Raw genomic sequence first — 27,296 nt, 5'->3', positions numbered from 1 at the left:
AAACTTTTTTTGTCATAATTTTGCCTCTGGCGATCCCATCCATGCTCCAAATAACTTTTTCTTTTCTGATTTTAAAACTGTTGTTTTTATCGCGAATAAATACCAAAATTTTGAGCGGTATCAAATATGTCGGTAGACTCGTCAGCGCAACAGAAAATAGACATGCAGCCGACATATTTTCTTCTTATTTTAGGTAAATATTCTCATCAATCATCCACTCCAGGTTTAATCTAACAATGGCGTCTCAAACCATGAATGCCACCTTATTTATTTATTTGTTTGATTTCCTAAAGCTTTTTAATGTTATGTTTTTTTAAAGAGAGCTGCTCTTTCTTTGTAAAACAAATATGTTGGCTTACCATCGGTACCAATCAATTTACTCTACAAAGGGAAAGATATTTTTTAACCTTTTTTTTTTTTTTTTGGACAATGTATTTTCTTCACATTGTGCAGACGTTTCGGCGGGCCGGATAGAACCACGTCGCAGGCCGTATTTTGGGCATCACTGTGATAGACATTTGTTAAAGGGAAACTCCGATGTTTTTTCAAATTTGAGTTATTGAAATATTTAAATTCTGCGTAAAAAGTTGTAATAGTAAACATTTTAACATTTTTTATTTAAATACTTAGAAACATTTATATTTAATAAATTAGTCAGTAAATTCTTGTCATCTCAAAAAAAAACGGGGTTCTTTGAGATTTTGTTTTTATCTATGTCAAACATCACTTCCCTCAACAATACTAAAAGGGAAACTAGATTTGACCAATCGTATCGCTTCATTCTTACAGTAGCTGTTAGGCTTAGTGACGGCCTAGACAAACGCTATGGTACAGTTATAGATAGATAGATTTCAAAGCATTAGGACAACCAACTCGAGAAAAAAAGTAATATTTTCATCTAAGCCCCTTCCTGTCCCAAGAAGTAAATAGATCGCAGGTCTGACTGATTTGAACAAATTGGTCAGTGTAAGGCTATTCGAAATTACGTGTAGTCAGTCATGACAAGACAACCAAGCGATAGTGTTTTTTGAGTGGTCAGGCGAGAAGATACACACTGCCATGGTTAGTCAAGCATGTAAATCTCCTTTAACATGCATTTTTTTCTTTGCTTACAAGATCTAGATCTAACTGAATAGACAAAGATATATTTCTTTTACGAGAATGTAAGCTTTGCTGTATGGTTTTCCGTTATACAGTAAGTCAGATTAAATTAATAGGCATGCATGACGTAACATAGAAACCCAGTGAAAGTCTGATCGTTTTGGATGCGCAGGAAAATTTACGTCAGAAAAATATCAATTACTAAGTTATTATTGCAAATAAAAAAAATAATAATATATTCATTATCTGTAAATCAAAACAAATATTATATAAAAAATTGTCAAAACCATCGTAGTTTCCCTTTAAAATAGATAGAAAATTTGACAACACAGCCTTAAAATGATTAGTTACTTCAGGTTTTGCTCTAGTACCATGGATGAAAATCCCGAATGTGAATGATGAATGACACTGTGTTATTGGTATTATTAATAAAAGGCATTGATGAAAAGTTTTCTGAAACTGAGAAGTAAGCATGCAATTCTAAAATGAAACAACAAAATATTTTTCATAAATTTATGTAAGGTCTACTATGTTTGCAAGCACTAACGTCAAGAATATGCAATAGTATGACAGAGCTCCAAATATCTGGATTTGTTGGGATTTTCAATCAAGACAACCCAAGAACAATGTTGTTTATCTAAATAGTATTATACTGCATCCAGACATTTTACCAGCTTTTCACAGTTTTTTTACACCTCACCTTGTCATGACCTTCTCCACTCCATTCCCTGCCTACCTTGCATTGTTATAATGAAAAAGAAAGCTACAAGACTATGGAATCATACATCTTGTATAATTATTTCTTCAGAAAGATTTAGGTTGATCATAACTAATTGAAAACCCTTGAAAAATGAATTTGTCAAAAAAGTTCAGTTAGTGTTATATTTTTTTTCAACAATGAATAAACTAACTATTTCACATTGCTGACCATTATTGCATCACATGAATTCATTTTGCACACTACTGTTACACAGCGCTCTAGTTCATAGCACTTAGTTATGTCTCACTCATTATACACCAGCAATTATTATTACAATTTCAAATCTGAGAAGTTGGAACTGCATTCTGACTTGCTTATTGTAAAGCAATCAAATTCATACAATATACCAAAGTGTTGAAAATTAACTTCCATATAACATGGAACATACATAAAACTGAGTGAAAAATTTAAGACTTTTAATAGAATTTTTTCAAAATCTTTTGTACCAATTTCATTGAGAGTTTGTAGGGAATAATAAAAAGTAGAAATCAAACTATTTCTATAAGAATAAAATACCTAATAACTGTTTTCAATTTGAATACATCATATTCTGAGTTTACGATTTGACATTTTCTGAACTTTTAGGTTGCTTCATGGAGAGCGGCCATATTGGTGGGTCCATACTTCAGGTTTCTACAAACAAGAACATGTCCCACACCTGCAACAGTTCAGTATTACTTGCGAGACTGGACCAGGTACTTCATTTTAATTAGGTTAGCTAATTTGAAAGTGTAATTACTTTTACATACTTTTTTTTTGATACAGTAATAATTTTTTTTTATCTATAATAATCGACCCTTCTGTGCATTTGTTTGCTCTTGTCTTTGATAATTTCCCCAGTGGTTGATTAAAGAGGTGCTGACCTTGTTTTGGTAGAGTCCGAGAGCCTTTTTGATTCCTTCAAACATCCCTTTTATGTTGCCTACTTGAGCTGCGAACTAAATATTCTCACTGATCTCTACCCAGTATTCATTGGCACAGATCCGTGCTGTTCTTTGCACAGTGGTTCTAGCTTCTTTCAGAGTTAAAAGGTTGCATTAGGTGGGTTTCGCCTTTTATTATGTAGCAAGTGCATCTCTCTTTGCTCTGATGACAGGTGTTAGTATAGCAGACCTGCCTACCGCTACACAAAATGCGTATTCGTTACGCAAAATCTCCCAAAAATGACAGTCGGTACGCAAATATGCATTTAACCCGTCGCGTTACGCATTTCGTATCCTTTTTATTTCCCCTCTCTTGGCTAGCTTACGAGCGGTCACGGAGGTCACGCTAAGCCGCCCTGTTTGGGGGGGGGGGGGAGACAGAAAAGGTGGGGGAACACTTTGTGTCCAGATCTATACGTTGATTGGTTCTTAAAAGCAATTAGATTTAGTCTAGAAGTGAAGAACGCGAGAGTGAGGGAGTGGCGGGTTGGTACCAGTTTGGTACCGTCAGTTAGCTGATACACCAACGTGACTTTTTTTTTTGTAAGTTCATTAGTAGAAATTAATTATGTTGAATCCCTGATTCCCGTATTCATTTGTATAGAAAAAAATATCGCTATCGATTCAAAACACATTGAGTGACATCGTAGATATCTAGTCTAGATCTAGAATCTAGATAACTTATTATACAGGAATAGATCTAGCTAGACATTACGTTATGTCATGATTCTCTTTCTAGATCGATAACATCTACTTAGTCTTAGAATCTACTACCGTCTAGTCTAGATCTAGACTAGATTCTTAGTCTTAGTATAGAATAGATCAAGGATGAAGGTAGGCCTACGAAAGTCTGGAGTAGACCTACGTTTGTAGCGGATCCACGGCATCGGTAACACTCTTGAGCCCAGATCTAGAGTAGATTATATTCATTATATAGACATAGATCCAGATCTAGTCTGATATCATTCCATTGTCGTATTGATCTAGATTTAGATTGTAAATGTAGATCTAATCATGACATCTAGATCTAATATTATATAAATACTGGATCGCGTAAGTGTTACGCATTCTGGTGCCAAAATACGCATTTTGACCGTCAGCGTTACGCATTTGGACTTTTTTTGGTAGGCAGGTCTGGTATAGCTAATTTCGAGTCATACCAATTATTTTGTTTTGTAATTTCTCTTCTGAAGATGTCCAGGGAAGTCTTTTCTTTGGTGGACTTGAGTTGTTCCTATTTTTCTGTTGCTGTAGTTCCAGAAGCATTTTTCAAAAGATTCCGCTAACTGTATCTGGAGTGCAGGGCGATACATTTTGATTACATCAGACTGAGTACTTCCAATCTACTTGGTATGGTGTATTTTTTTTTTAGGGAGAAGATTGATCTTACAACATACCAAGGAGTGATCTGTGTCACAGTCTGCACTGTGATAGAATCTGGTAAGCTTGATAAACTTTAAGCACTTATGTCTTACCATGGTTAGATCTAGTTGGTGCCAGTGTTTAAAGCGAGGATGCGGCCATGATACTCTGTGCTATGGTATAGTCTTGAAATAGGTATTAGTGACACACAGGGAGTGTAGTGAGCAAACCTTGAGGAGCCTTTGTCCATTTTCATTTACTTTTGCAACACCAAATCGTCCAATACAGCTGTCTTAAGCAGAGTTGTCAGATCCAACGCGTACATTGAGGTCACTGAGGATGATAAACTGTTGAGTATTTGGGATTTTTCTGAAAGCAGGCAAAAGGTTGTCATAGAACATGTCTTTGGCCTCTAGTGTAGAAATCAAAGTAGGAAAATAGGCACTTATCAAAGTCATATGTCCATTAGAAGTGTTAAGGCGTAGTGATAGGAGTCTTTCTGAACCATTGCACTTCAGCTCTACTGTGTTCAGCTGTGTGTTCTCAACTGCAAAACCAATGCTGTGTTTCCTTACTTCACTTTCTGCTTTGCCTTGCCCGAAGAAGCTGTAGTCTTTCTCTTGATTGAGCAAGAGTCAGCTAAACGAGTTTCTTGGAGGGTGGCTATGCCTACCTTCAGCCTGGACTGTTAATCATTTATTAATGCAGATTTTCAGCCATCTTTTTTTGTGACCACCTGTTTGTATTACTTTTATGTGTGGCTTGTTTGGTGACTAGGAGATGATACTTTAAATGTGCGATGTGCTGGGTCACCACTGATAAATTGGAAATAGGAAGGCAACAAACAGACAATGCAGTAAGATACAAAAACTAACATTTACAGTGAAAATTATTTACACAAAAAGGTGGTGGTGCATCTTTTCTCTTAATGAGAATGTTTCATCATCATTCTTTGCACAAATGGTAGAGTATGTCATTTTGTCTTTGATTGAACTTATCCTATTGATGTTGTAGCTGGCCGTGCTCCTTGGTGGAGGGCTTGCAGCTGGAGGTGGTGCTCTAGCAGGTAGAAGGTCGCTAGTGACTCAGTGTTTGCATTGGAATGTCAAACCAAAGTCACTGGGGTCAGTGTCATTTTACTTTGTTAATATTTAAAGATGGATTTATAACTCCAATGAAAATAAAACATTTTGATTGTCCCTTGAAAAATAAAGTGACCAGCTTCATCCCCTCCCCCAACTAAGGTAAGGACATCCTGCCTCCCTTGAGATGACTTTTACATCCAAAGGGATATGCCCCACAGTTTGAGAAAAACTGCCTGGAGAACCCATCAAGATTGTTAGCGATATATTCTTTAAAATTATAGAAACTCTGGAGACATTCATAATTACCAATGAAAATTCTTTTACTAGATTATTGAAGCAGTTGGATTCATTAGTTGCTATGCACTCATTTAATTCTTACCTACCTTTGGTTTTGGGTCCATGTATTAACTGAAATAAATGATGTGCATGTGCATTCAAAAACAAGTGTCGATTCGAGACACTCACTCAAACTGAAAACATTAAAGATATTCTTAACTACTAGTCAGTAGGACAACGCTGAAGTCAGTATTACCTTTTAGAAAAGTATGTGCTCAAATCTGGGGATTTGTACTGAACATCAATGACATATTGGCCACAAGAAAAAGATGCCAGGCGAAAAAGGTGAAGATTCTGTATAAGAAAGAATTATTGAGAAATGTATTTTTCCTTAAACCAGATTTCATATGAAGTTTTGTCATCTTGCCAACTATTGAATCCCCAGATCAAAATAAATCTTGATAGTGCTCCTAGCGACATTAACAAAATGAATTTCATTTCAGTGAAAGAGGCTTCAGTCACCATAGTTACTTCAGAAGCCTCTGAACTTCTGAAACTTCTAGCTGTTGAGTCCTAGAGTTATATGAAGAAAATATCCACTGACTATCATTATCTTGATTTACATATTTCTGACAGTTGCTACATGCGAGTGAAGTTTTTCCAAAGTAAAGTTGATTAAAAATTGAGATCAACTATGACTAATCAAAGACTCACTAATTTGGCAATTTTGTCCAATGGAAAAAATTGATCTGTATAAAATAATTGATGTTTTTTCCAGCAAGAAAGCATGTAAGATTCTTTTGTGGTATCTTTTCTTAAAATGGATTTTTTTTTTTTTTTTTTTGCAAATTAGCAATAATTTAACACTGAATACATATTATCTTGGATAAAAACATCTTTTCACTGTTTGTAAGGCATCATGAGGGCATCTAGCTATGCCACTGCCCATCAGAAATATTTAATAGTTGTATTTTATTCACTTTAATACTTTTGTGGGATTGAAATTCTTTTGTTTTGTTGTTTTTTTTTATAAATTACCAGTTACTATTGGATATAAGCTATTTGTAGTTGTGATAGATCACTTTCATACTGTATTGTCTTTGTTGATATACAATATCCAGCATGTTGGAATTTATAAAAAATACTTTTTGTGATGAAATTATAGAAAACTGTTTATGTTATCTTTTTGTTTACAGGTAGTCCTTCTGGCCATGCCATGGTCACTTCAGCTGTGTGGTATGTTCTAGTATCAGATTTCTTGTACTATCAACAAATTCAAAGGTAGTTGAACTTTAAGCTTTTAATTTTTAAGCTCTGGATATTGTTGCATGTCATTTATCTGCATGCTATATATATACACTTAATGACTGAGAATTGTTATTTTATTCTATGCTAATTAGCTAAGAGATAGGATTTTGTTTTGTTTTTTACTGTAATTTTATGATGTCCCTCAAAAAGTATAAAACATGCTATAATGTACACAAAAAACATAGTCTCAATATGAAACATTAATGCCACACAAGTAAATGATGAAAATGAAAACATTCTATTTACTTATATACATTAAATGCTGCAGGCCATGAAGCCATTGAATAGCTACAAACAATAAAAATGAATTCACTTTTTGTAAAAACATATCAGTCTGCTGACAGGAATCGTGTGTCAAGAAGAAACGGGTAGATAGGTGTTGAAGAAGAGGCATTAGTATTTCCTACTTCAAAATTAGAGATGGGAATCGAACCCAATTTTTAAAGTTCCAGTTTGGTTCGGTCAGATTTAAGTTCGAGTCGGGTTTGATGACGAGTATATTTCGGGTTTGGCTCGGTTCGATGTTATGAAATTATGTAATAGCAAAATTAAGTTATACGGTTTAATGCAATTTATTAGTTAAAACACTTTCATTTGAATTTTTACATAAAACAAATACTTTGCAACATATTAGCTATTGCAACTTAAAACTACAAATTGCTGCAGTCATATACACAAAATATATAACAGTAAATGTGATCAATAATGATAGGACATTATAAACATATAATGGTATCTGATATGTCAGTTAAACAATCAGAGTTGCATATTGTACTTGAAAAATGTCAGCATTTGTAATGATTCTGGGTTAAGCCTTGCCGTGCGATCACTCATTGTCACTCCACACACTGAAAATAATCTTCACTGGCAGTACTTGTAGCAGGAATAGCCAACAACTTTTTAGCGATCGATGCCATCGTTGGAAGCTAATGTTCATAGTCATTCTCTTTCCAAAATTCCAATGTGTTGCAATCAGTCACAGGCAGTGTCAAGTATTTTTCAAGTTCATGTCTTGTGTCATTACTATCAGCATTAGCTAATGGAGTCACTGCTATCTTAAAGTCTGTCAGTAAATCAAACGATTCAGGGTCAACTTTACTCTTTTTGGTAAGAGGCCGTTGATCCGAATGGCTGCAGTTGCCAAAACTGTCAATATGTGATTTGTCTCTGCTTTGATTCCACCTGGTGTGTTGAAGAAGACTTAAACTTGTCTACCATTTTACGCATGTCCAAATAAACAATTTCACAATCTTCTGCATTCACAAAAGTCAAGTATTTATAATATGGCACAATAATAGTTGAAAGTTGGTGCAGTGGGTGAATAATATACTTTTCACCCAAGCTGGACAGAAAAGCTGCCTTCAAATCATGCATACTGTCACTGTCTGAACAATTGATCTTACAGACCGAAGATGAAATAGCATTGGTCATTACATTATGGGATGTCGGCACTTGAGACAGTTGCACAGTAGCCTTGTGAAAAGGATGCAAAAATTCAACGATGTCACTTAACAATTTTTCATTTATATTGTTTAGTTGCTCAAGTTTGTCAAACTGCCTTGCATCAGCAAGAATGGACTTGACATGATTTAACTGACATGACAACGATTGCAGAAGAAAAAACTGACTGTTCCAACAAGTAGGAATATCCTGTTTAAGAGTGTGTTCTAGTTCCTGATTTTTTCCACTGTGCTTAAAGTAGGCCACCACTTCTTTTATTGTTTTAATCATATCGTGAACTAAACCTTTTCAACAACTAAGTTCAGATTATGACCTGCACAACTAATTCTAACATCGTTACGATAAGTGGACTTCATTTTGCTTCTATTATCAGTAACAAATACAAAGTACTTAATGTAGATTTATATCTACACTCTATAATCAGCCAAAAATATTCTACTCTCAACTAACAGCCATTTCAAATAAAAGTGACAATATTTTAAAATTACTAGATCTACTTACAGGGCAGGCTAATCGACTCAAAACAAATATTGCAAACAACCTCAGAAAATTCAAGGTCAGGGGAGAGTCAGCATGTATGGAAAAACCCATGGGAATCCGTTGCGTGACCCTTTTTTTTTCTTTTTTAAAGTTTCCCCCTTCCCAAGTTTTCAAAGGATAATGAAATCATTAGAATTTAAATAAAATAATTTAGTATTTTATTATTATTAAACCAAAATATAAAAAAGGGATGTACAAATTGCAAAATTAGTTCGGTGAAGATAAGAAGGGTTCGTTCAGTTCATACCAAGCAGTTTCAAAGTTCGATTCGGTCATAAGTGAGGTTCGAGTTCGGTTCGTATTCGGTTCATTTCCCATCTATATTCAAAATCACATTTTGCCAAAGACGCTCAAATATTTTCACAACATTATTAAGTAGATTACACATTTGTAATCAATGTCCATCTCCAGAAATAAGAATTTTTGGACAAAGATTGAACAATTCTAACCTACAAAAAAATTGCATTGATTTTATAAACAATAACATAAATAATACTAATTATGCAATAAATAGATAGTGTCAACATGCTGATCAAACAAGGAAAATTAATTCACACACAAAAAATTGAGATATATTTTCCCCCATCGCTGATGTTTTAGACTCTGAATGTCATATTGTCTTATTACTTATCTTTGTTTTGCCCTTTTGTCTTATCCCTTATCTTTGTTTTGCCCTGTTATCTTATTCTTTATCTTTGTTTGGCTCTGTTGTCTTATCTGGTTGCTGCTTCTTGACTGGTCTGCAAGTAAAAATGAAATGGGGTTCATGCAAGATGATAGTGGTAACTCTTGATTTCTAGACTGAAGATTAGAGTAACAACTCTTAAGAAGTAAGAGACCCCCTTCCCCCTTTCCTTTCTTTTCCCCTTTCCTTTTAGTGCCTCTAAATCAAATGCAGAGAGCAGGTACTGAAATGGACTTGCTGCTGGTTATTTGATAATATGCCATTGTTAATGACATTTTATGTTGTCTTTCCCATTGCTTTCTCTGTCTACCTCTTCTTCTTTTTTCTGGAACTGTTCTCTGAAGGAATGTCTTTGCGCACCTTGAGGACCTTGTGATATAGCAATAGAGTTTTTGTTTTTTTTGTGTTTTTTTTTTTGACAGTAGTTAGCAGGTCATCATGGGATCTAATCACTGAATTAATCCTGTTTCTAATCTCGTTTGTGATGCAGTCTTTGTATGTGATACATAGGATCTTTCTGTAGCATCTCAATTACACTGCTAGGATTATCCTCTCTGGTTCTGCAGTCAGCATCCAAGATTTGCAAGCATACAAGAATGTGGCCTTGACCAAGTAGCATATCAGTCTGATTTTAGTCTGGAGGGTTATGCCTTTGTCTTTGTTTGGCATGTTCTCGTGCTGCTGTAGACAGTGCAATCAGGTTTGGTTCCTTGATTTGAGACTACCACTTCCCATTCTCTAATCAAGTTGAAACTTTGCACAATTATTCAATCAGTCAACACATTAACCAATTATTTCATCAATTAGTCATAATTAATTAATTTTGTTTTATACCTATAGAAAATGTACTAAGCTATGGGGGGATAAGCATTGTGTAGAGAATTAGGTCATTCACTAAAATTTTCAAACAAACAATAGACCATAATACTTTTTATTTTTTTAACTACTATAATAGCTCATTGGAAGCGATTTTATTTTTTTATTTGGTTTTGAAAAGACAGCACAGAAACATTCTCCAAGTTGTTGGTCCAGAGTGCACTGTGCATGGCTTAAGCACTAAACAAAAAAAAATTAATAAATTTAATAAAAATATTTCCTATTGCACAAAATTATTATTGTTAGTCTTATAATTATTAAAAATGTTAGTCTTATATTTATTAAAAATGTTAGTTTTATATTTATTAAAAATTGATTGATTCAAAACAATGGATGCAATATCACTCAATATAAGCTTTGTTTTTTAAAAGTATTTTTTATATTTAACTATTTGTCAAATATAGTTTCTCTATTTATTTTAAAACTATTTTCAGTTTTGGTCTAAAGATTCTATGCTGGGCTACTTATGTGATTATGATGTGTGCAGTATGTTTGTCACGTTTGTTCATAGCAACACACTTCCCACATCAAGTTAGTGCAGGAATAATCATAGGTAAGTGTCACAACACAAGATGTCACAACGTGTGTTGTGGTGCTGGGGACTTTACTTGAATTAAAATAGTTGAATAAATGATGATCTAGGATTCACAATAAAAGATTCTTTGTAAAAACACTACTCTGGAACTTTATTTAAATATAAAACGTAAGTACAGCTTATGTACAAGTTACAGATCAACAAGCTCAAAAAACCACATTACAAAGGCTTTAAATCAGAGCTCTTAGAAACGTGACTATCTACTAGGACATTCTTTCCACGACTGGCCTTCTTTTTCCCTCGTCAATTCTCTGGCGCTAACTCTTTTAAAAAAAATGTCTTTATTTATTTTCAAATCAACCAATAGATTTGCAACATCATAATTACGTCTCGGGTAAAACCTGAGGCACTGTTAAGGATCTAGATTTGTGGGGTAATTCCTGAGGCTCAGTCAAGGGTTTATATTTCTATTTACACATAAGCTTTTAAATGTGAAATATACAAATAAATCTATATTGGCATCTGTGACATATTACCCCCCCCCTCCATTTAGCATTTGTATGGTAATAGAAATGCTCATATGTATTAAAAATATTTAAATATACACAAGATACCATACATGAAATTATAGAAAAATGGTTGAGGTAACATATGACAATGCTCTGAAAAATAAAGTCAACTTGAAGATAACATTAAAAAAAAATGTAAATGCAGTGTCAGGTATATGAGAACAAAATTATTGATGACTTTTAGAACACCTGTTTCACTATTCAAGTGGTTTTGAAAATGAGACAATATCAAAAGTTGTACAAAGCATAATACTTGAATAAATTAAATCTTGAATTGAATGAGTTACTTCTCTTCATGGTGCTTCATGATAAAATTAAAATATGACATTATAACTCATTTGGTTAGTACTAATGTGAAAATGTGTACGTGGAAAAATATATTGCATATGAAAAATTGACATAGAAAAAATTGATGTATACATGACAATCTTCTGAATAATGATACTAAATGTAATACAAATCTTAATATGTGTGAAGCAATGAAGAATTTCAATTATAAGTCATGTATCTGTACTATTATAATAGGATATATGCATGCTTTTTCTAAACTTGAAGAAAAGATCTTTCAGTTTATGAAGCTGTTGTCTCCATGTCATATTGATCTCACAGATAATGTCTGATTGAACCGCGTTTGAGTTTGGGGAAAATAAGAACTGTCCGAAACCAAAACTCAATTTTCTGGTTGATGAACTTTGACGCTGTAGAACAATGGTAGCAGAATGCTTTGCGTTATAATGTTCAATAGAGCAATGACTGAACATGTCTGAGTTCAATCGGTCGATACAGCAATGTTGAAGAAGTTCATTTGTTCCTTTCTGAAGAAAAGTTGCCCCTTGAGTGGACGGAGGATGAAACTTGGTGTTGTCAATGTTGTTGCTCTCTGAGTTGCTTTCAAATTGCAGGACTGAAAATGTTTCAGAAACACTGGTAAAGAAATCTGCATGGTCTGTAAACACTTTAGTGTCCTTCACTTTCTGTAATGCTATGTCATCCATAGTGATGACCTTGGGAATGTCAAATTGATTTGATGTTGATATATCATCCAGAGTGATGACCTTTGGAATGTCAATTTGATTTAATGCTGGTAATGAAACATCTATCTCAGGAATGGGTGTTGATGATGTTTCTTCTTCTTCCTCAGGAATAGTTGCTAAGCTTGTAAAATTATCAACTTCTGCTTTGATGACTTCATTATCTGTTTCATGGTAATGTTCAAACATATGAACATGAAATACTTTGGTAACCTTGTTGACATTGATTTCATAAAGCAGGTTGGAAATCTTTCTGGTGATGGTAAATGGACCTTGCCATTTGTAGAACAGCTTGTTACTCCAATCTGGTAACAGTAATTTGACTTGATCTCCTTGAGCAAAATGTCTTGATTTCATGTGTTCCTGTAATATTCTTTGACTTCCAATGTTCATGGTTGTAATGGCTTCTTGAGTTGACTCACATTCTTTCAGATGAGGAATACTTGTATGAGTGGTAGAGTCAAGTTGAAAAGTTTTTCTTTTGTCTGGTATAGCCAAAGTTGATTGAGTATAAGTTTCTTTAGTTTCTGCTTCTGGTTCTTGAGACTTGTCTTGATTGTAGCAAAAATGTTCAATGCATATCATAGTATTTGATGCAGATGCAGTCTTATTCAAGTCTTGATGTATGAAGTCATCATCAGCACTTAGGGATGGGAAAGTACTTGGCAGGGATGGGCTTATATTGTCAGGTAGGGATGGACATGTAGTGGGTAGGGATGGACACGTAGTAACAGGTAGGGATGTACATATAGTAGGCAGTGATGTCCCTGTATTCTTGCTTGAGTCATGCTGCATAGATTCCTTGCTATCGGTTCTGACTTTGTATTCTGTTTCATTCTTTGTTTTGATTGATTTAGATTGCTTTTGACTTTGCTTCTTTTTAAAATTGTCTCTTTTACAATCTGGACAATTGTTAACATATTTCTTGACATCTTTGTTCAAGCTAGGCCAATAATATTCTTTGGCTATTCTCTTCTTAGTACTTGTTACACTCATATGTATGGTTTCATAAAACTCATGCTTGGCTTTGATTATTTGTTGTCTGTACTTCTGTGGTACATATATTTGTTCAATTACATTGTACTTGCGGAAAATATACTTCTTGAGAAATCCATCTTCAAGATATGCTGTACGCTCTCTTAATTGAGCTTTCTGGTATATTCTTGTTAATGTTGCATCATTCTTTTGTTCAGCTTTGAATTCGGTATTTTTCAATTTTAATAATTCTCGTTTTAGTTCTTCTTGCCGTCTTTTGTCATCTTCTCTGTCTATCTCAGCTAATTTATTATCAAACCATCTTTCTCGTTCATGTGAAGGGATATTGAGTTTTTCTGCTAAAGCTATGGCTTCACCTATTATGTCTATTGTTAAAGTCATGTTACAATGTTCTTTTGCATGATATTCTCTTTGTTTTTCTGCTTCTTTATCTTCTTGACATATCTTTGTTTGATATTCTTTTTCTTCCTGTCGATGAACCCATTCATCTGGTTTAGGTACTTGTTTTTCTTTAGCTATGTCAAATAATTCTAACCATTATTGTGTTCTTGTCTTTGAGACATGTTGAAAAATATACCAACTTGGAATGTAGAAATATAGTAACGTTTTGAATATAACAAATCAATGTTAGTTATGCCGTAACTGGCTATGAAGTAGAACTTTGTTTTACAGTAGAGGTACTACTGGAGTCGTAAGCTTTGATATATAGATCTATTGAGCCGAGTACTTTTTTTACTGGTTTAACAATTGGTTAAATCTGGTCTTCTGTTTACTTTGTGCCAGACAAATGATTATTTACTGGTCTTCTTTATAATGACTATAATGCCAGTTATTTGCTTTACTGGTCTTTTATATTGCCAGTTATTTTGTATATTGGTCTTATTCCTTTTGCCAATTACATATAATAATAGATTTCGTGAGTTAGACGTAACTCTAACGAAAATCTTTATAAAAGAATTATCGATAACCAACTGACCTGTTAAACACAAAAATTCTGTCCTCCGTTAAATAAGAATGAAGTTCCTTTGAAGAGTTTAGAAATTGGTCCTAGATCTTGAATAAATTTCGTTAGAAGTTGTCCATAAACTTTTATTAGTCGGAGTGCCAGATGTCAGGACGCACACAAGATGTCACAATGTGTGTTGTGGTGCCGGGGATTTTACTTGAATTAAAATAGTTGAATAAATGACGATCTAGGATTCACAATAAAAGATTCTTTGTAAAAACACAACTCTGGAACTTTATTTAAATATAAAACGTAAGTACAGCTTATGTACAAGTTACAGATCAACAAGCTCAAAAAACCACATTACAAAGGCTTTAAATCAGAGCTCTTAGAAACGTGACTATCTACTAGGACATTCTTTCCTCGACTGGCCTTCTTTTTCCCTCGTCAATTCTCTGGCGCTAACTCTTTTAAAAAAATGTCTTTATTTATTTTCAAATCAACCAATAGATTTGCAACATCATAATTACGTCTCGGGTAAAACCTGAGGCTCTGTTAAGGATCTAGATTTGTGGGGTAATTCCTGAGGCTCAGTCAAGGGTTTATATTTCTATTTACACATAAGCTTTTAAATGTGAAATATACAAATAAATCTATATTGGCATCTGTGACAGTAAGATTTTGTAATTTATATTGTTTTCCTAAGGGTTCTACTAAAATGTAGTTTTGTGTAAACTGTCTATTGGCAACTCTGTCAGGTTTAGTTCTCTAAAACTAAAAGTGCCATTTAAAATCCAATTTCTAGGCTGCTTCTGAAAGTGAACACTTTTATTTTATAAATGACGTGCAAACTGAGTTTTCATTCAATTAAGTCATTTTAAAACTTTAAAAATGTATTTATAGTATGTACCATAGAGAGGAAAAAAACTAAACTCTTTTTAAAGAAAACTTATATAGGGAATATGAAATCACAACAGACAAGGGCTCATGTCACCATTAGTGGTGCACCGGATAGTTGCTTCGGCTTCTGTCGAATATTTAACAATTTTTCACTATTCAGCGATATTCGCCTTCGGCTGAATATCACTGCTGAATAGTTGGCCGGATAGTAAAAACTACACCGTAGTACCTATATTTCTATTAAGTGTTATGACTCTACAATGCACGCTGTCATTAGGTGTGAGACTGCTCACCATGAGACACAGGACAGAGACATGAAATAAGAGAAGAAGTAAGATGGCCGCTGATTAGAGATGAAAACAAGGACGCTTGTGATGTGATTAGTGTAGTTCTAGATCTAGTTTCTTTTTTGATTATTAAACATTCTATTTTATTATTTTATAATCCTTTCGTTGTGGTTATTTGGCTAAGTTATAGCAATTGGTGTCAGAAGTGGGATCCTCAACGAAAGGGGAGAAGAAGGTCTAGATCTATGTACAAGACATTGAACGATTCCATTTTCGGGTAAATCAACATAAGATTTGGTTTTAGTTGATCAACGTTTTGATATAGGATGGCGTCTAATTTAACACTTATTCAGCTGTCATTACCAGAACTTAGACATGAACTCAGAGGTAGAGAGCTGAAGGTGAGCGGCAACAAGGAGGCACTAATGGAGCTTCTTAGGCAAAGCATGATAGAGGAAGAATAGGACCCGGAGACCTATGAGTTTGAAATAGAACCGACTATGATGGAGCTTTGGAAAATGATACAAGAACAAGGCAAAACAAATACTGACATAGGAAACTCAATGAAGGAAGACATGAAATCATTAAAGGATGAACTTAAAAAAGAAATGGGTAATGAACTGAGCTCTATAAAATCATTCGTGACTGAATTGAAGAAGGATATAGACGACTCCAAACAACAATTAAGAAATGATGTAACAGAGCTAAGGTCCCAAATGGTAGAGGATTTCAATTCTAAAATGCAACTACTTCGTAGTGAAATGAAGGCGGAGCTGGAAAAGAAACAAGATGCGGGGGCAACTGTGAATGAAATGACTAGGAAGACTAAATCGAGGGTGTTTGATGGTTCTTTTTCTTGGTCGGTGTACCGATTGCAGTTTGAAGCGGCGGCCAAAGTCAACAGATGGAATACAAAGGCAGAGAAAGCAACTAGTTTGGTGATGGCACTCAGAGGCAAGGCAGCCGAATTGTTACAGACTATGAAGGACCAGACGGACTTCGATGCCATGGTCAAAACAATGGAACTGTGATACGGCGATGAACACTTACAGGAAGTGTTTAGAATACAATTGAAAAGTCGACAGCAGAAGAGTGGAGAGACACTACAGGAATTAGCGGCAGATATTGAGCGTCTTGCCCGTTTGTCTTATCCATTGGCAACACCAGAATTTTTGGATGTTATTGTTACAGATGCCTTCATAGATGGAGTGCGAAATGCAGAACTTTAAAAAAGCCATCCGAAGCGGCCAGAGATTCAGTGAAGGCCACTCATTACAGACGGACGATATATGCTCGGGAGGAGGATCCTACACAGCTGGTACGAAGACTGGTGGGAGAGGCTATAGACGAAAGACGACCCCAGGAAGAGGATCTTGCACGGCTGGTCAGAAGAGTGGTGGAAGAGACGAACGGCGACCCTATATCAAATAGACAAATAGAACACACTTTCGCTGCTGGAATTGCAACACCCCTGGTCATATGCTAAGGGATTGTACCAGAGTGTTTCGGGGTCGTGAACGCCAATCACAGGAAAGGCTGAACAGCAACCGGGAAAACTAATGTTTGCCGGTTTCAGGGAGCGGAGACAGGCAGCACGGTATACAGAGGCTCCAAAAATGGTTATTTAGTCACAGTGTTGGGAAGAAATAGAAGTTTAAAGGTACAAGGAAAGATCGGCCGCGGGTGTTGTGCTTTTCTTTTGGATACTGGAGCATCTCTGTCAATAATTCGACTCGATTATATTGGAGATCAGGAAATGATACAAACAAACGGTTATACACTGAAAACAGCCAGCGGTGAACTAATACCAGTGTTAGGACAGGTTAGACAAAACTTCAAAATTCAAACCCAACCATTCAATCATGATTTCCTTGTCGCCAATGTGACCGACAAGTGTATCCTTGGTTTGGATTTTATGCAAGCATTCGGGTTGTCGTTAAACATGGCAAATGGTACTATACAATATGCTAACATGGAGATTCCATTACTTGAGGAGGATACCAGAGAGGGTCTAGTGAGAAAAATTTTGTTGGTAGAAGATACGACTATACCAGCACAATCGGAATGTATAATTTGGGGAAAGATTGAAGGAAATTGTGAAACGATCAGCACAAAACTCGTAGAAACAGTGAGAGGATAGAGAATAGGCTGGCTGTAGGTAAGACGTTAGTGGTCAGTGTTGATGATAGAAAGGTCCCAGTGAGAGTCATGAATCTTTACTCGCAGGAAAAAAAGTTACGAGCAGATAAGAAAGTCTTTCGATGGAAGAATATAACAAGGCTGAGAAATTTATTTTGGAATTTATGGACATTATGCCCAATGATGAGAATGACTGCGGGAGGACAAACCTTGTACAACACAGTATTGATACAGGAAATGCCAGACCCATTCGACAACCACCACGTCGTCTATCGCTGGCAAAACAGCAAGAAGCCCTCGATATGCTGGAACGTATGAAACAACATGGGGTCATCGAGCCATCCAACAGCCCGTGGTGTTCACCAGTTGTGTTGGTTAAAAAGAAAGATGGGACTTTGCGGTTTTGTGTAGATTACCGGGCATTGAATAATGTCACACAGGAAGTTATCCTCTTCCCCGTATTGATGACACATTGGACACTCTTGCCGGATCAAAAATCTTTTCGACTCTAGACCTCAAAAGCGGATATTGGCAGGTAGCGATGCACCCAAAGGATAAAGAAAAGATGGCCTTTGCAGCTGGAAGCTGCCTATGGCAATTTAAGGTAATGCCATTTGGCCTATGCAATGCACCAGCCACTTTTGAGAGATTGATGGAGCAAGTCTTGAGAGGTCTTAACTGGAATACTTGTCCGGTATATCTTGATGACATTATCGTACTTGGGAGTACATTTGATGAACATTTGAATAATTTGAGAGAAGTGTTTCACAGGATTAGAAGTGCGGGCATGAAGATCAACCCCAAGAAGTGTGACCTATTCAAGAAGGAAGTAAAATATTTGGGCCATGTCGTATCAAGCGAAGGTATAAGCATGGATCCAGACAAAAGTGAACCGATTAGGCAATGGCCTGTCCCTGAAAGTGTACAGGAACTAAAAAGTTTTCTGGGCCTTTGTACTTATTACCGACGCTTTGTTCCAGGCTTCTTTAGATTGCAGGAGTTCTTCACCAACTGACAGAACAGTTTACATGGACAATAGAATGCCAGGAGGCGTTTGAAAAAGTTAAAAGAGGCCGATGTTAGCATACCCACTGTCGGGTATACCATTCATTCTGGATACAGACACAAGCGGTACGGGGATCTGTGCTGTGCTATCGTAGAGCATTGATGGAAACGAAAAGGTCGTAGTTTACTTTAGTAGAAGGTTGTCAAAGTCTGAAATGAATTATTGTGTTACGAGACGTGAATAGTTGGCTGTAGTTGATTCAATTAAACTTTTTCATAAATATCTCTATGGACAAAGGTTTAAACTGAGAACTGACCACGCAGCCTTGAAATGGCTACTATCTTTCAAGAATCCAGAGGGACAGGTGGCAAGATGGGTTGAACGGTTGCAGAGTTATGAATTTGAGACTGAACACAGGAAGGGACTGATTCACCAGAATGCCGATGCATTGCCTTGAAGACCATGCAAAATGGAGTGCAGGCACTGCGTGAAGGCAGAAGAAAAAGAAATTTAGTGTTGTCGTCTAGGAGTAGATGTTACCAGATCCTGGTCAGAGGAAAAAAATTAGAGAGGACCAGTTGGAAGATAATGATCTGGCTCCCATTCTGCTATGGAAGGAGAATGGACAACGGCCCGAATGGCAGCACATCTCTGAGAAAGGGGTTGCCACGAAAGCGTACTGGGCTCAATGGGACTCAATAACCATCCTTAATGGTGTCCTAAGAAGGGTCTGGGAATCCGTTGACGGCACATCGAGGCGTTTTCAGCTTATATTACCAAAAATCAGAGTGTCTGAGGTGCTGCAGGAAATTCACATTGGTACCAGTGGATCTCATCAGGGTGTTAATGAGACCCTCGATAAGGTTCGCCGAAGATTCTACTGGTTCAGATACCGAGAGGATATAGAGGAATGGTGCCCGGGGCTGCAACGTATGTGATACCTAACCAAAAAGCAACAACGGTAGCAGAAACGCGTGTAGAGAACTGGATCAGTCGATTTGGTGTCCCTATGGAGCTACACTCCGATCAGGGCAGGAACTTTGAATCTAGAGTATTTCAGGAAATGTGCCGGGTGCTTGGCATCAATAAAACTCGCACTACACCACTACACCCGCAGTCAGATGGAATGGTAGAGTGGTTCAATTGTACCTTAGAACAATACTTGTCGAAGGTCACAGATGATCAACAAGACAACTGGGATGCATACATTCCAGTGTTCCTGATGTTCTACAGGAGTTCTATCCATTGCTCTACTACAAAATAGGGCTCCACAGCCACATGAGGAAGTGTGCTCTGAGATGAACCATAGTCGTTCTACGACTGAAGGAGGCCAATGATGATGAATGACTACACTACATATACCCCTGCAAAGATGTTGTTCCGCTGGGAACTTCGTTTACCAAGTGATCTGCTATTTGGACTTCCGAGAGACACACCAGTCCTTGCTACTGAGTATGTCAACGATCTTAGACGGCGTCTGGAGGAAACACATTCTCTGCTTCGTGGGACAATGAAGAATAACTGCGATCTAATAAAGACTAGATACGATAGACGTCCAAAGGCCTCAGGGTTTCAGGAAAACGATCTGGTATGGCTATATAACCCCCAGAGGAGAAAAGGTAGATCCCCTAAACTCCATAGAGACTGGGAAGGTCCCTATTGTGTCGTTAAAAGGATCAACGATGTGGTCTATCGAATTCAGAAGAGTCCACAGTCTAGCTTCAAGGTTGTTCAGGTAGATGGGCTTCATCTTTATCATGGCGGAGCAAACTTTGTTCGAGTCGAACAGTTTTAAGGAGGGGGCAGTGTTATGACTCTACAATGCATGCTGTCATTAGGTGTGAGACTGCGCACCATGAGACACAGGACAGAGACATGAAATAAGAGAGGAAGTAAGATGGCCGATGATTAGAGATGAAAACAAGGATGCTTGTGATGTGATTAGTGTAGTTCTAGTTTCTTTTTTGATTATTTTATTATTTTATAATCCTTTCGTTGAGGTTATTTGGCTAAGTTATAGCATTATTGTTAGGTGCCTCCACGCTAAGTCTTTTCCAGATACGCCAAACACTTAAATAACTAAACAACGCAGACGAAAGGCACAAGAAGTTTAATACTTAGTGAAGGGAACCGTCGAATGACGTCAAACTAAATCTCTATGTCAATAAAAACCCGCCAATATTCATAAAGAGGAAATGATTCAGTAATGTCAGTTCTAAAATACATTAACGTTTATGTTTCAAATAAAAGAATATGCTTTTAAAACTATGACTATGCACCATCTTTTAGTACAAAGACAAGGCGTGTTCATCTAAATAGAAATAAAACTTAACAATTCACATTACATACATAGCAGTGATGGCTGGCACATTTTAAAATTTTGTCTTGACCTTTGAGTGGGCTAGTTAATGTGTAATATTCCTTAACTATGTCATGCTGACCAGACATTTGTCTAGATGTCCAGAGGTAGAGATGAACAGCCCCCCCCCCTTCTTTTGTTTGTTTAGTCCATAACATTGAGTTCATAGATAGACAGGTGACCACATTATGCCAGATGTCAACATGCTGACACTGTCTAGAGGTCACACCTTATGAGGGAACTGAGTTTATTTACTTGGAGAAGAATCTTTATTAGAGGGTGGGGACTGGACTTCAAGCCACACCTCTACACATGTAACAAGGGTAGAGGTGAACAACTTCCACCCCCTTTTATTTGTTTAGCCCATCACATTGAGTTAATTGATAGACAGGTGACCACCAAGTCAAATTTGATGGATATAGGTACTCTCTAGAGATCAAGCGAGACAGGTGACCACCAAGTCAAATTTGATGGATATAGGTACTCTCTAGAGATCAAGCGAGAGAACTGAGTTTATTTACTTGGTAGCTAAACTTAATTAGAGGCTGGATTTCAAGCCACACCTCTACAGGGGTAGCCGAACAATGAGTTTGCTTATTTGGAGAAAAATCTAAACATGTGGCTGGACCAAAAGGCCACACCTCTTCATGAATGTCTAGTTTGCTTACTTGGATACAAATCTCTTTTCCTAACGTGTTAACTTGAATATTACTCCCGCCTTGAGTGTCTTGATTTGATGACGATATTCTTAAGAATTTGACAGTGTCAGGTAACTCCTTATTACTGTTTTTTTTTTAAAACTTATGATGCATACTTAGCCACTGTGTATCAGTCCAGGACGACTTTTTACACCCAGGAGCTTAATTCCATGCTTTTGTATTACAGAAACAATGATAAAATAAGTAGGCCTGATAATTATGGAAGATGTTTCTTACATACTTTGCAAAATAAAATAAAACAGAGATGTGTGTGTGTGCATATTTTTAGCCGTTATATTAAAACCTTTAGAAAGAAAGCTAATTTCATTGTTTAATTCTATTGACTTATTATATAACGGAAAACCTTATAGTAAAGTTTAAAAGAAATTGATCCAAAGCACTGCAATTAGATATAGAAAACAAAGAAAAAATATGCTGGAGTGTTAAGAAACACCTGACCTCTGTAACTAGTGTACAGGTATAATTTATCTACATGCTTAACTGACCATGCCAATGTGTTATTTTTTTGCCTGACCACTCAACACTAATGCGTATGCTCGAGGGGAAAAAAAACGTGAGGGTCAACACCATCAACTATACACACTACACCAGGACTATCGTCTATCTGACCAGGTTGTTAAAATCTGTTGAGGGTGTGGATGAGTTTTTTTTTCTTCTCTATTTACTTTGCCTTATGCTCTTAGATATATAGAACTGTAGATTTAAACATAGATGTCAATAATAGACCAGACTACAATTTAATCTATGCTTCGGCATCATGCATCATCTAAGGTTCAAGCTATAAATAGGTTAATAAAGTATCGTTAACTGCAAATGAATTAATCTAAAACAATAAATATTGACCTACAACACTTCAGATTCCAACTATTAACTAACAGTTACTATCAGTATTAAGCCCTTGAAGCCAGAAGCAGTCCTTGGACTTTTAATTACAAGCCCGACGACTAGTTGTTGGTCTGAACTTCATGAACACTACATCCGAACACTATGCAAGCCAGATTGCACTTTACCTTTGAGAGATTTACATTAGTAAATATAGTTCAATATGTATTTACGTATTTTACATTGTCCATGCCACACACACACCCCTTTACAGTTGGTGGACTCGTACATACACACACACTCATGCTACACAGATTAGGTCGTGATAGGCCTATCTGTTTATAAATACTGTTAAGCTTTAATGCATCAATCATTAACAGAGTTTAAAGCAATAAGGTAGGTAAATAAAAGGAAAACAGTTATTACGAATATAAGTATGTTATTTAACAGTTTTGCAAAATGTTCAGCAACACAAGACATGTAGGTATTCGGCTCCTGGCTCCATCCGAATATCATATTTTACTATCCAGCAATATTCGGCTCCAGCCGAATATCAAAAAGTACTATCCGGTGCACCCCTAATCAGCATTGATTTGATTAACTAAAAAGTTATCACAAGGTTAAGATTGACGTACCCATATCCAAAGTGATGAAGTCAAGGTGGGGAAAAGAGTAATCAATCAATGAAGAAAGAAGGAACGTCCAGTGAATTAGTGATTCATTTAATCATCCTTTTCTTTTGTACCAAAGGAAATATCTTAGCCTACTGGCCTCTTCTAGTTTGCCCTTAAGCCACAACACATGAAGTTTTCTTGTAACTTTTGTTAACCCATCGTCAGGTCACTTCATCCCCTGATATTTGAATTGATGACAAATAAAGATAAGAAGTGAAAGATGAATATAAGAAGATATAAGTGGCATCATCCTTCTAATTATCTTTATCTTATCTCTAAGATTTTCACTATTTCCACCTCACCTTGGTCTTTACATATATTTTTAGATTTCTTCACAAAGCTACTTCCGCCATCACCATGCTAAAAACTTTAAAACTCTTAACCTATCCATTTTAAATATTTTCGGCTTAATCTTTGATAGTTCTCTATTTGTTGTAGATTTTTATGTAAGGAGAGGGGTCAAAAAATGAATTTAGTTTAGGGTATAAATGGCAGGAGATGAAGTGACAGATTCGTTAACCCAATTGTATACTTAGTGCTTAACATTAACAATTAGGTCACTAGTGACATTCGTCTATCAAAAGCAAAATGCTACATTAAATTGTTATTTTACCCTCATGTTCGAAGCTTTTGATTTACATGGCTTTCCAAACAATGGACCCATAGGGCCACATACAATTTTTCACAAAAGCTTTTTTTGTGTTGTTTCACTACATATTCTGCTAGGGATGTTAATAGTATTTTATTTTTATATGTTTGGATATAGATTGCATTTTGTTGTTACTAAGTATTAAATTTTTTCTTTTTTTTTTCTAGGAAAGTCAATTGCATTTGTGTTAATCCTTTTCTTAATTTTTTTTTTCCTAGGTATTCTTCTAGGAATGGTGATGAATTCATTGGCCACATCTGCACTGCAGCTTCCATTTTATCTCCTCACATCATTTTTACTTGCCTTTATTGCCACCATGACCTATTTGCTCTTAAATTTGGTAGGAATAGATCCATTCTGGTCTCTGGCCTCAGCCACAAAGTGGTGTGCTTTTCAAGAATGGGTCCATCTAGATAAAACATTATTCTATTGTATTGTCAGGGACATCTCCTGTTTATTAGGTTGGTTGTTTTTTTTTAAATTAGTTTCATATTACAAGCATGTTATTTAAGTTGATATACATTGGCTGTTACTAATACCTCATCCAAATACTTGAACTCTTTCACCAAAGATGCTTGCACTCTATCATGGACATGCGGTGGCAAGACCGCACTACAAACAGCGATATCCTTGTATACACCATTATGGACAGTATAGAGGGACTTCTTATTGACTGATAACTACGCTGGGCAGGCATGTATCCCATTTGGGGTCAAACGTATGCCAAAACAGTCCTTTTTAGTGAGCTGAAAGGTGGTAGATGTAACAGAGATGCCCCTCAGAAATACTTAAAAGACCAGCTTAGGTTCCAACTTGCTTTAACTGACATAGAAGAGAGCACCTGGCTGCAAGCAGCTTTAGACCAAGACAGCTGGAGGTCATTTACAAAGGCCACAGGATACACATTTGAGTAAAAAAAAAATCCACTGCTAAGGACAGATGTAGACAGCAAAAAGAAAATCTAAATTGACCACCAGCAGAAAATGGTTATATGAGCTGGATGTGGCAGATATGTAGGTCGCAGTCCCAAGAGAAATACTGCATTCCTCATTTATCTTCAGGCTCGAAGACAAGCCTAATACTTACATCTACTCTGTCACCCCTGTAAATATATGGCCCACCTGGATCCTCTATTTTCTATTGCCAGGTACTCCTTAGATGTCCACACTTCCATTCTCTTGTCTTGTTTCCACTGCAATGCTTCCCTTATAATAGTGGTTGGAAACTTGTGTAAGTGTGTCCTCACACTGCATGTTTCTATGATTGTCCACTACCTGGTCACTAAAGGAGCTAAGTAGCTTTCTTTCAGTTTTTAACCACTTTGTTTCATCATACTTTGTGTCAAAAACTCTTTTACTTTTAAGAAAAAAAAAAGTTTTTTTCCCTGATTTCTTTGGTTGTTTTCAGCAGCAATATACTTTTTAGGATGAAGCCCCACACACCACCTCTATTTAAATGGCTCCTTGTGTCTCGGAAGACAATGGATGCGCCCAGGTGAATCAATGGCTTTGGTTTCGTCTTGAGACTGGGCAGAATCTGGTGTGACTGATCAAGCCGATTCTGGAGCGGCAGAGTTTGCCACAGTTCATGCATGTATATGCATCCGACTTAGGGCTAGTTGACAGGGCAGCTTTCTTGTTTCTCTTGACTGATGCAGCTTCAATTCTTTTGCACTCGGCGAAGTTCGTACCAGCTTGTACAGTCTGTCTTCATGCTGTCTTGGGCTGTCTCCTCCCACATACTTTGTTCGATGCCCATGGTTCTCATGTCTCACTTACAGACATCTCTGTAGGATAGTCTGGGCGGCCCTCTGGTCTGACTACCTCTGCAAGCTCAGCTTATAGTATGTCTTTGGGGATTCTTCCATCTGGTATGCGAGTGACATGACCGAACCAGCGTTGTCTTCTCTGTGTAAAACGAGCATAGATGCTGTGCATATTGGCTGGTTTCAGAACGACCTGGTTGGAGACATGATCCCTCCAGGAGATGCACATTATGTGTCACAGGCAACAAAGGTAGAAGCTATTTAATCTGTGTTCTTAATGCATGTAAGTTGCCCAACTCTCACTATCATAAAGAAGTGTGCTCAGAACACAGGCATTGTAGACTAGGATTTTGGTTGTCTTAGTCAATTTGGTATTTTTCCACACACGCTGAGTTTTGCCTTTGCTGCAGAAGCCTTTCTTTTCTTTTTGTCAGCTCAATGTCTAAATCTAGGTTGTTGGTTATTGTTCCCAAGTATGTGAATTCCTGCACCACTGTAAGTGTGTGATTTCCAAAATGTATTGCTGGTATTTGTGCGACATCTTGTGTCAGGATTTCGGTCTTGGAGAGACTTATTGTAAGGCTAAACTCTTGACAAGCAGCTGCCAGAGCATTCACAAGCCTCTGCAATCCTTCTTGTGTATGAGATATGAGTGCCGCATCATCTGCGAACAGCAGTTCCCTAATCGATACGCAGTCTCTTCGTTTTGGCTTTAAGGCATGCCAGATTAAATAGCTTTCCATTGGATCTACTGTGGATATATACTCCATCTTCCAGGGATTTAAAAGCGTTAGTGAGTAACACTGAAAAGAAGATTCTGAATAGTGTTGGAGCCAGAACACATTCTTGTTTTACTCCGCTCTTGATGGAGAATGGCCTAGAGGTGGAACTGTCAAACTGTACGTTGCCCTGCATATTTTCATGAAAAGCTGACACTAGTTTCCGTAGCTTGTTTGGACAGCTATTTCTCTCTAATATGGCAAACAGGCCGGACCTGCTGACAAGGTCAAACGCCTTGATCAAGTCAATAAAAGCTATATACAGTGATTGCTTTTGTTCTCTGCTTTTCTCCTGTAATTTGCCACAGGGAGAAAATCCTATCTGTTGTGGATCTACCGGCCCTAAAGCCACACTGCCATTCTGGGTAAACTCATTCTGCCAAGATCTGCAGCCATTTCAGTATTACTCTAGCATAGGCCTTTCCAACTATGCTAAGGAGTGAAATGCCTCTATACACAGTTGGAGTGGTTGCCTTTATTTGTTGGAATCCTTCAATTCCTGGGGGACCATTCCTTGCTCCCTGCACAAACTTAGCAGTTTGTGGAGTGGCTTGATTAGGGCATGCTTTCCAGCCTGAATGGCTTCTGCAGGAATACCATCTGCTGCTGTTTTCAGCAGCAATATACTTTTTAGGATGGAGCCCCATATACCTCTGTTTAGTGAAGTAGAATAGTGCTTTTGATAGTTGGTACTTCATAGCTTCATATCTTTATGCTGTAAATATTGAAACCTTTTTTCCTGC

The 27,296-nt window shown here is 36.7% G+C and overlaps 1 protein-coding gene across 4 annotated transcripts in view; it reads left to right on the top strand.

The window, feature by feature from the left end:
* The window catches only part of LOC106070948 (glucose-6-phosphatase 3-like), a 35,129-nt gene that overhangs the window by 5,251 nt on the left and 2,582 nt on the right, over positions 1-27,296 (top strand). For 2 of the 4 annotated variants that reach the window (XM_056045495.1, XM_056045497.1), the window contains 5 exons: positions 2,447-2,556; positions 4,157-4,224; positions 6,704-6,788; positions 10,812-10,930; positions 24,228-24,470. In XM_056045495.1, the coding sequence (XP_055901470.1) occupies positions 2,447-2,556; positions 4,157-4,224; positions 6,704-6,788; positions 10,812-10,930; positions 24,228-24,470 (625 nt within the window). The remainder of the gene's footprint in view (positions 1-2,446; positions 2,557-4,156; positions 4,225-6,703; positions 6,789-10,811; positions 10,931-24,227; positions 24,471-27,296) is intronic. The other 2 variants (XM_056045493.1, XM_056045494.1) reach the window with 1 other exon arrangement.

This window comes from Biomphalaria glabrata, chromosome 11 (assembly GCF_947242115.1).
Source record: "Biomphalaria glabrata chromosome 11, xgBioGlab47.1, whole genome shotgun sequence".
Taxonomy (NCBI): domain Eukaryota; kingdom Metazoa; phylum Mollusca; class Gastropoda; family Planorbidae; genus Biomphalaria; species Biomphalaria glabrata.
This window is presented reverse-complemented; position numbering and strand designations above follow the sequence as displayed.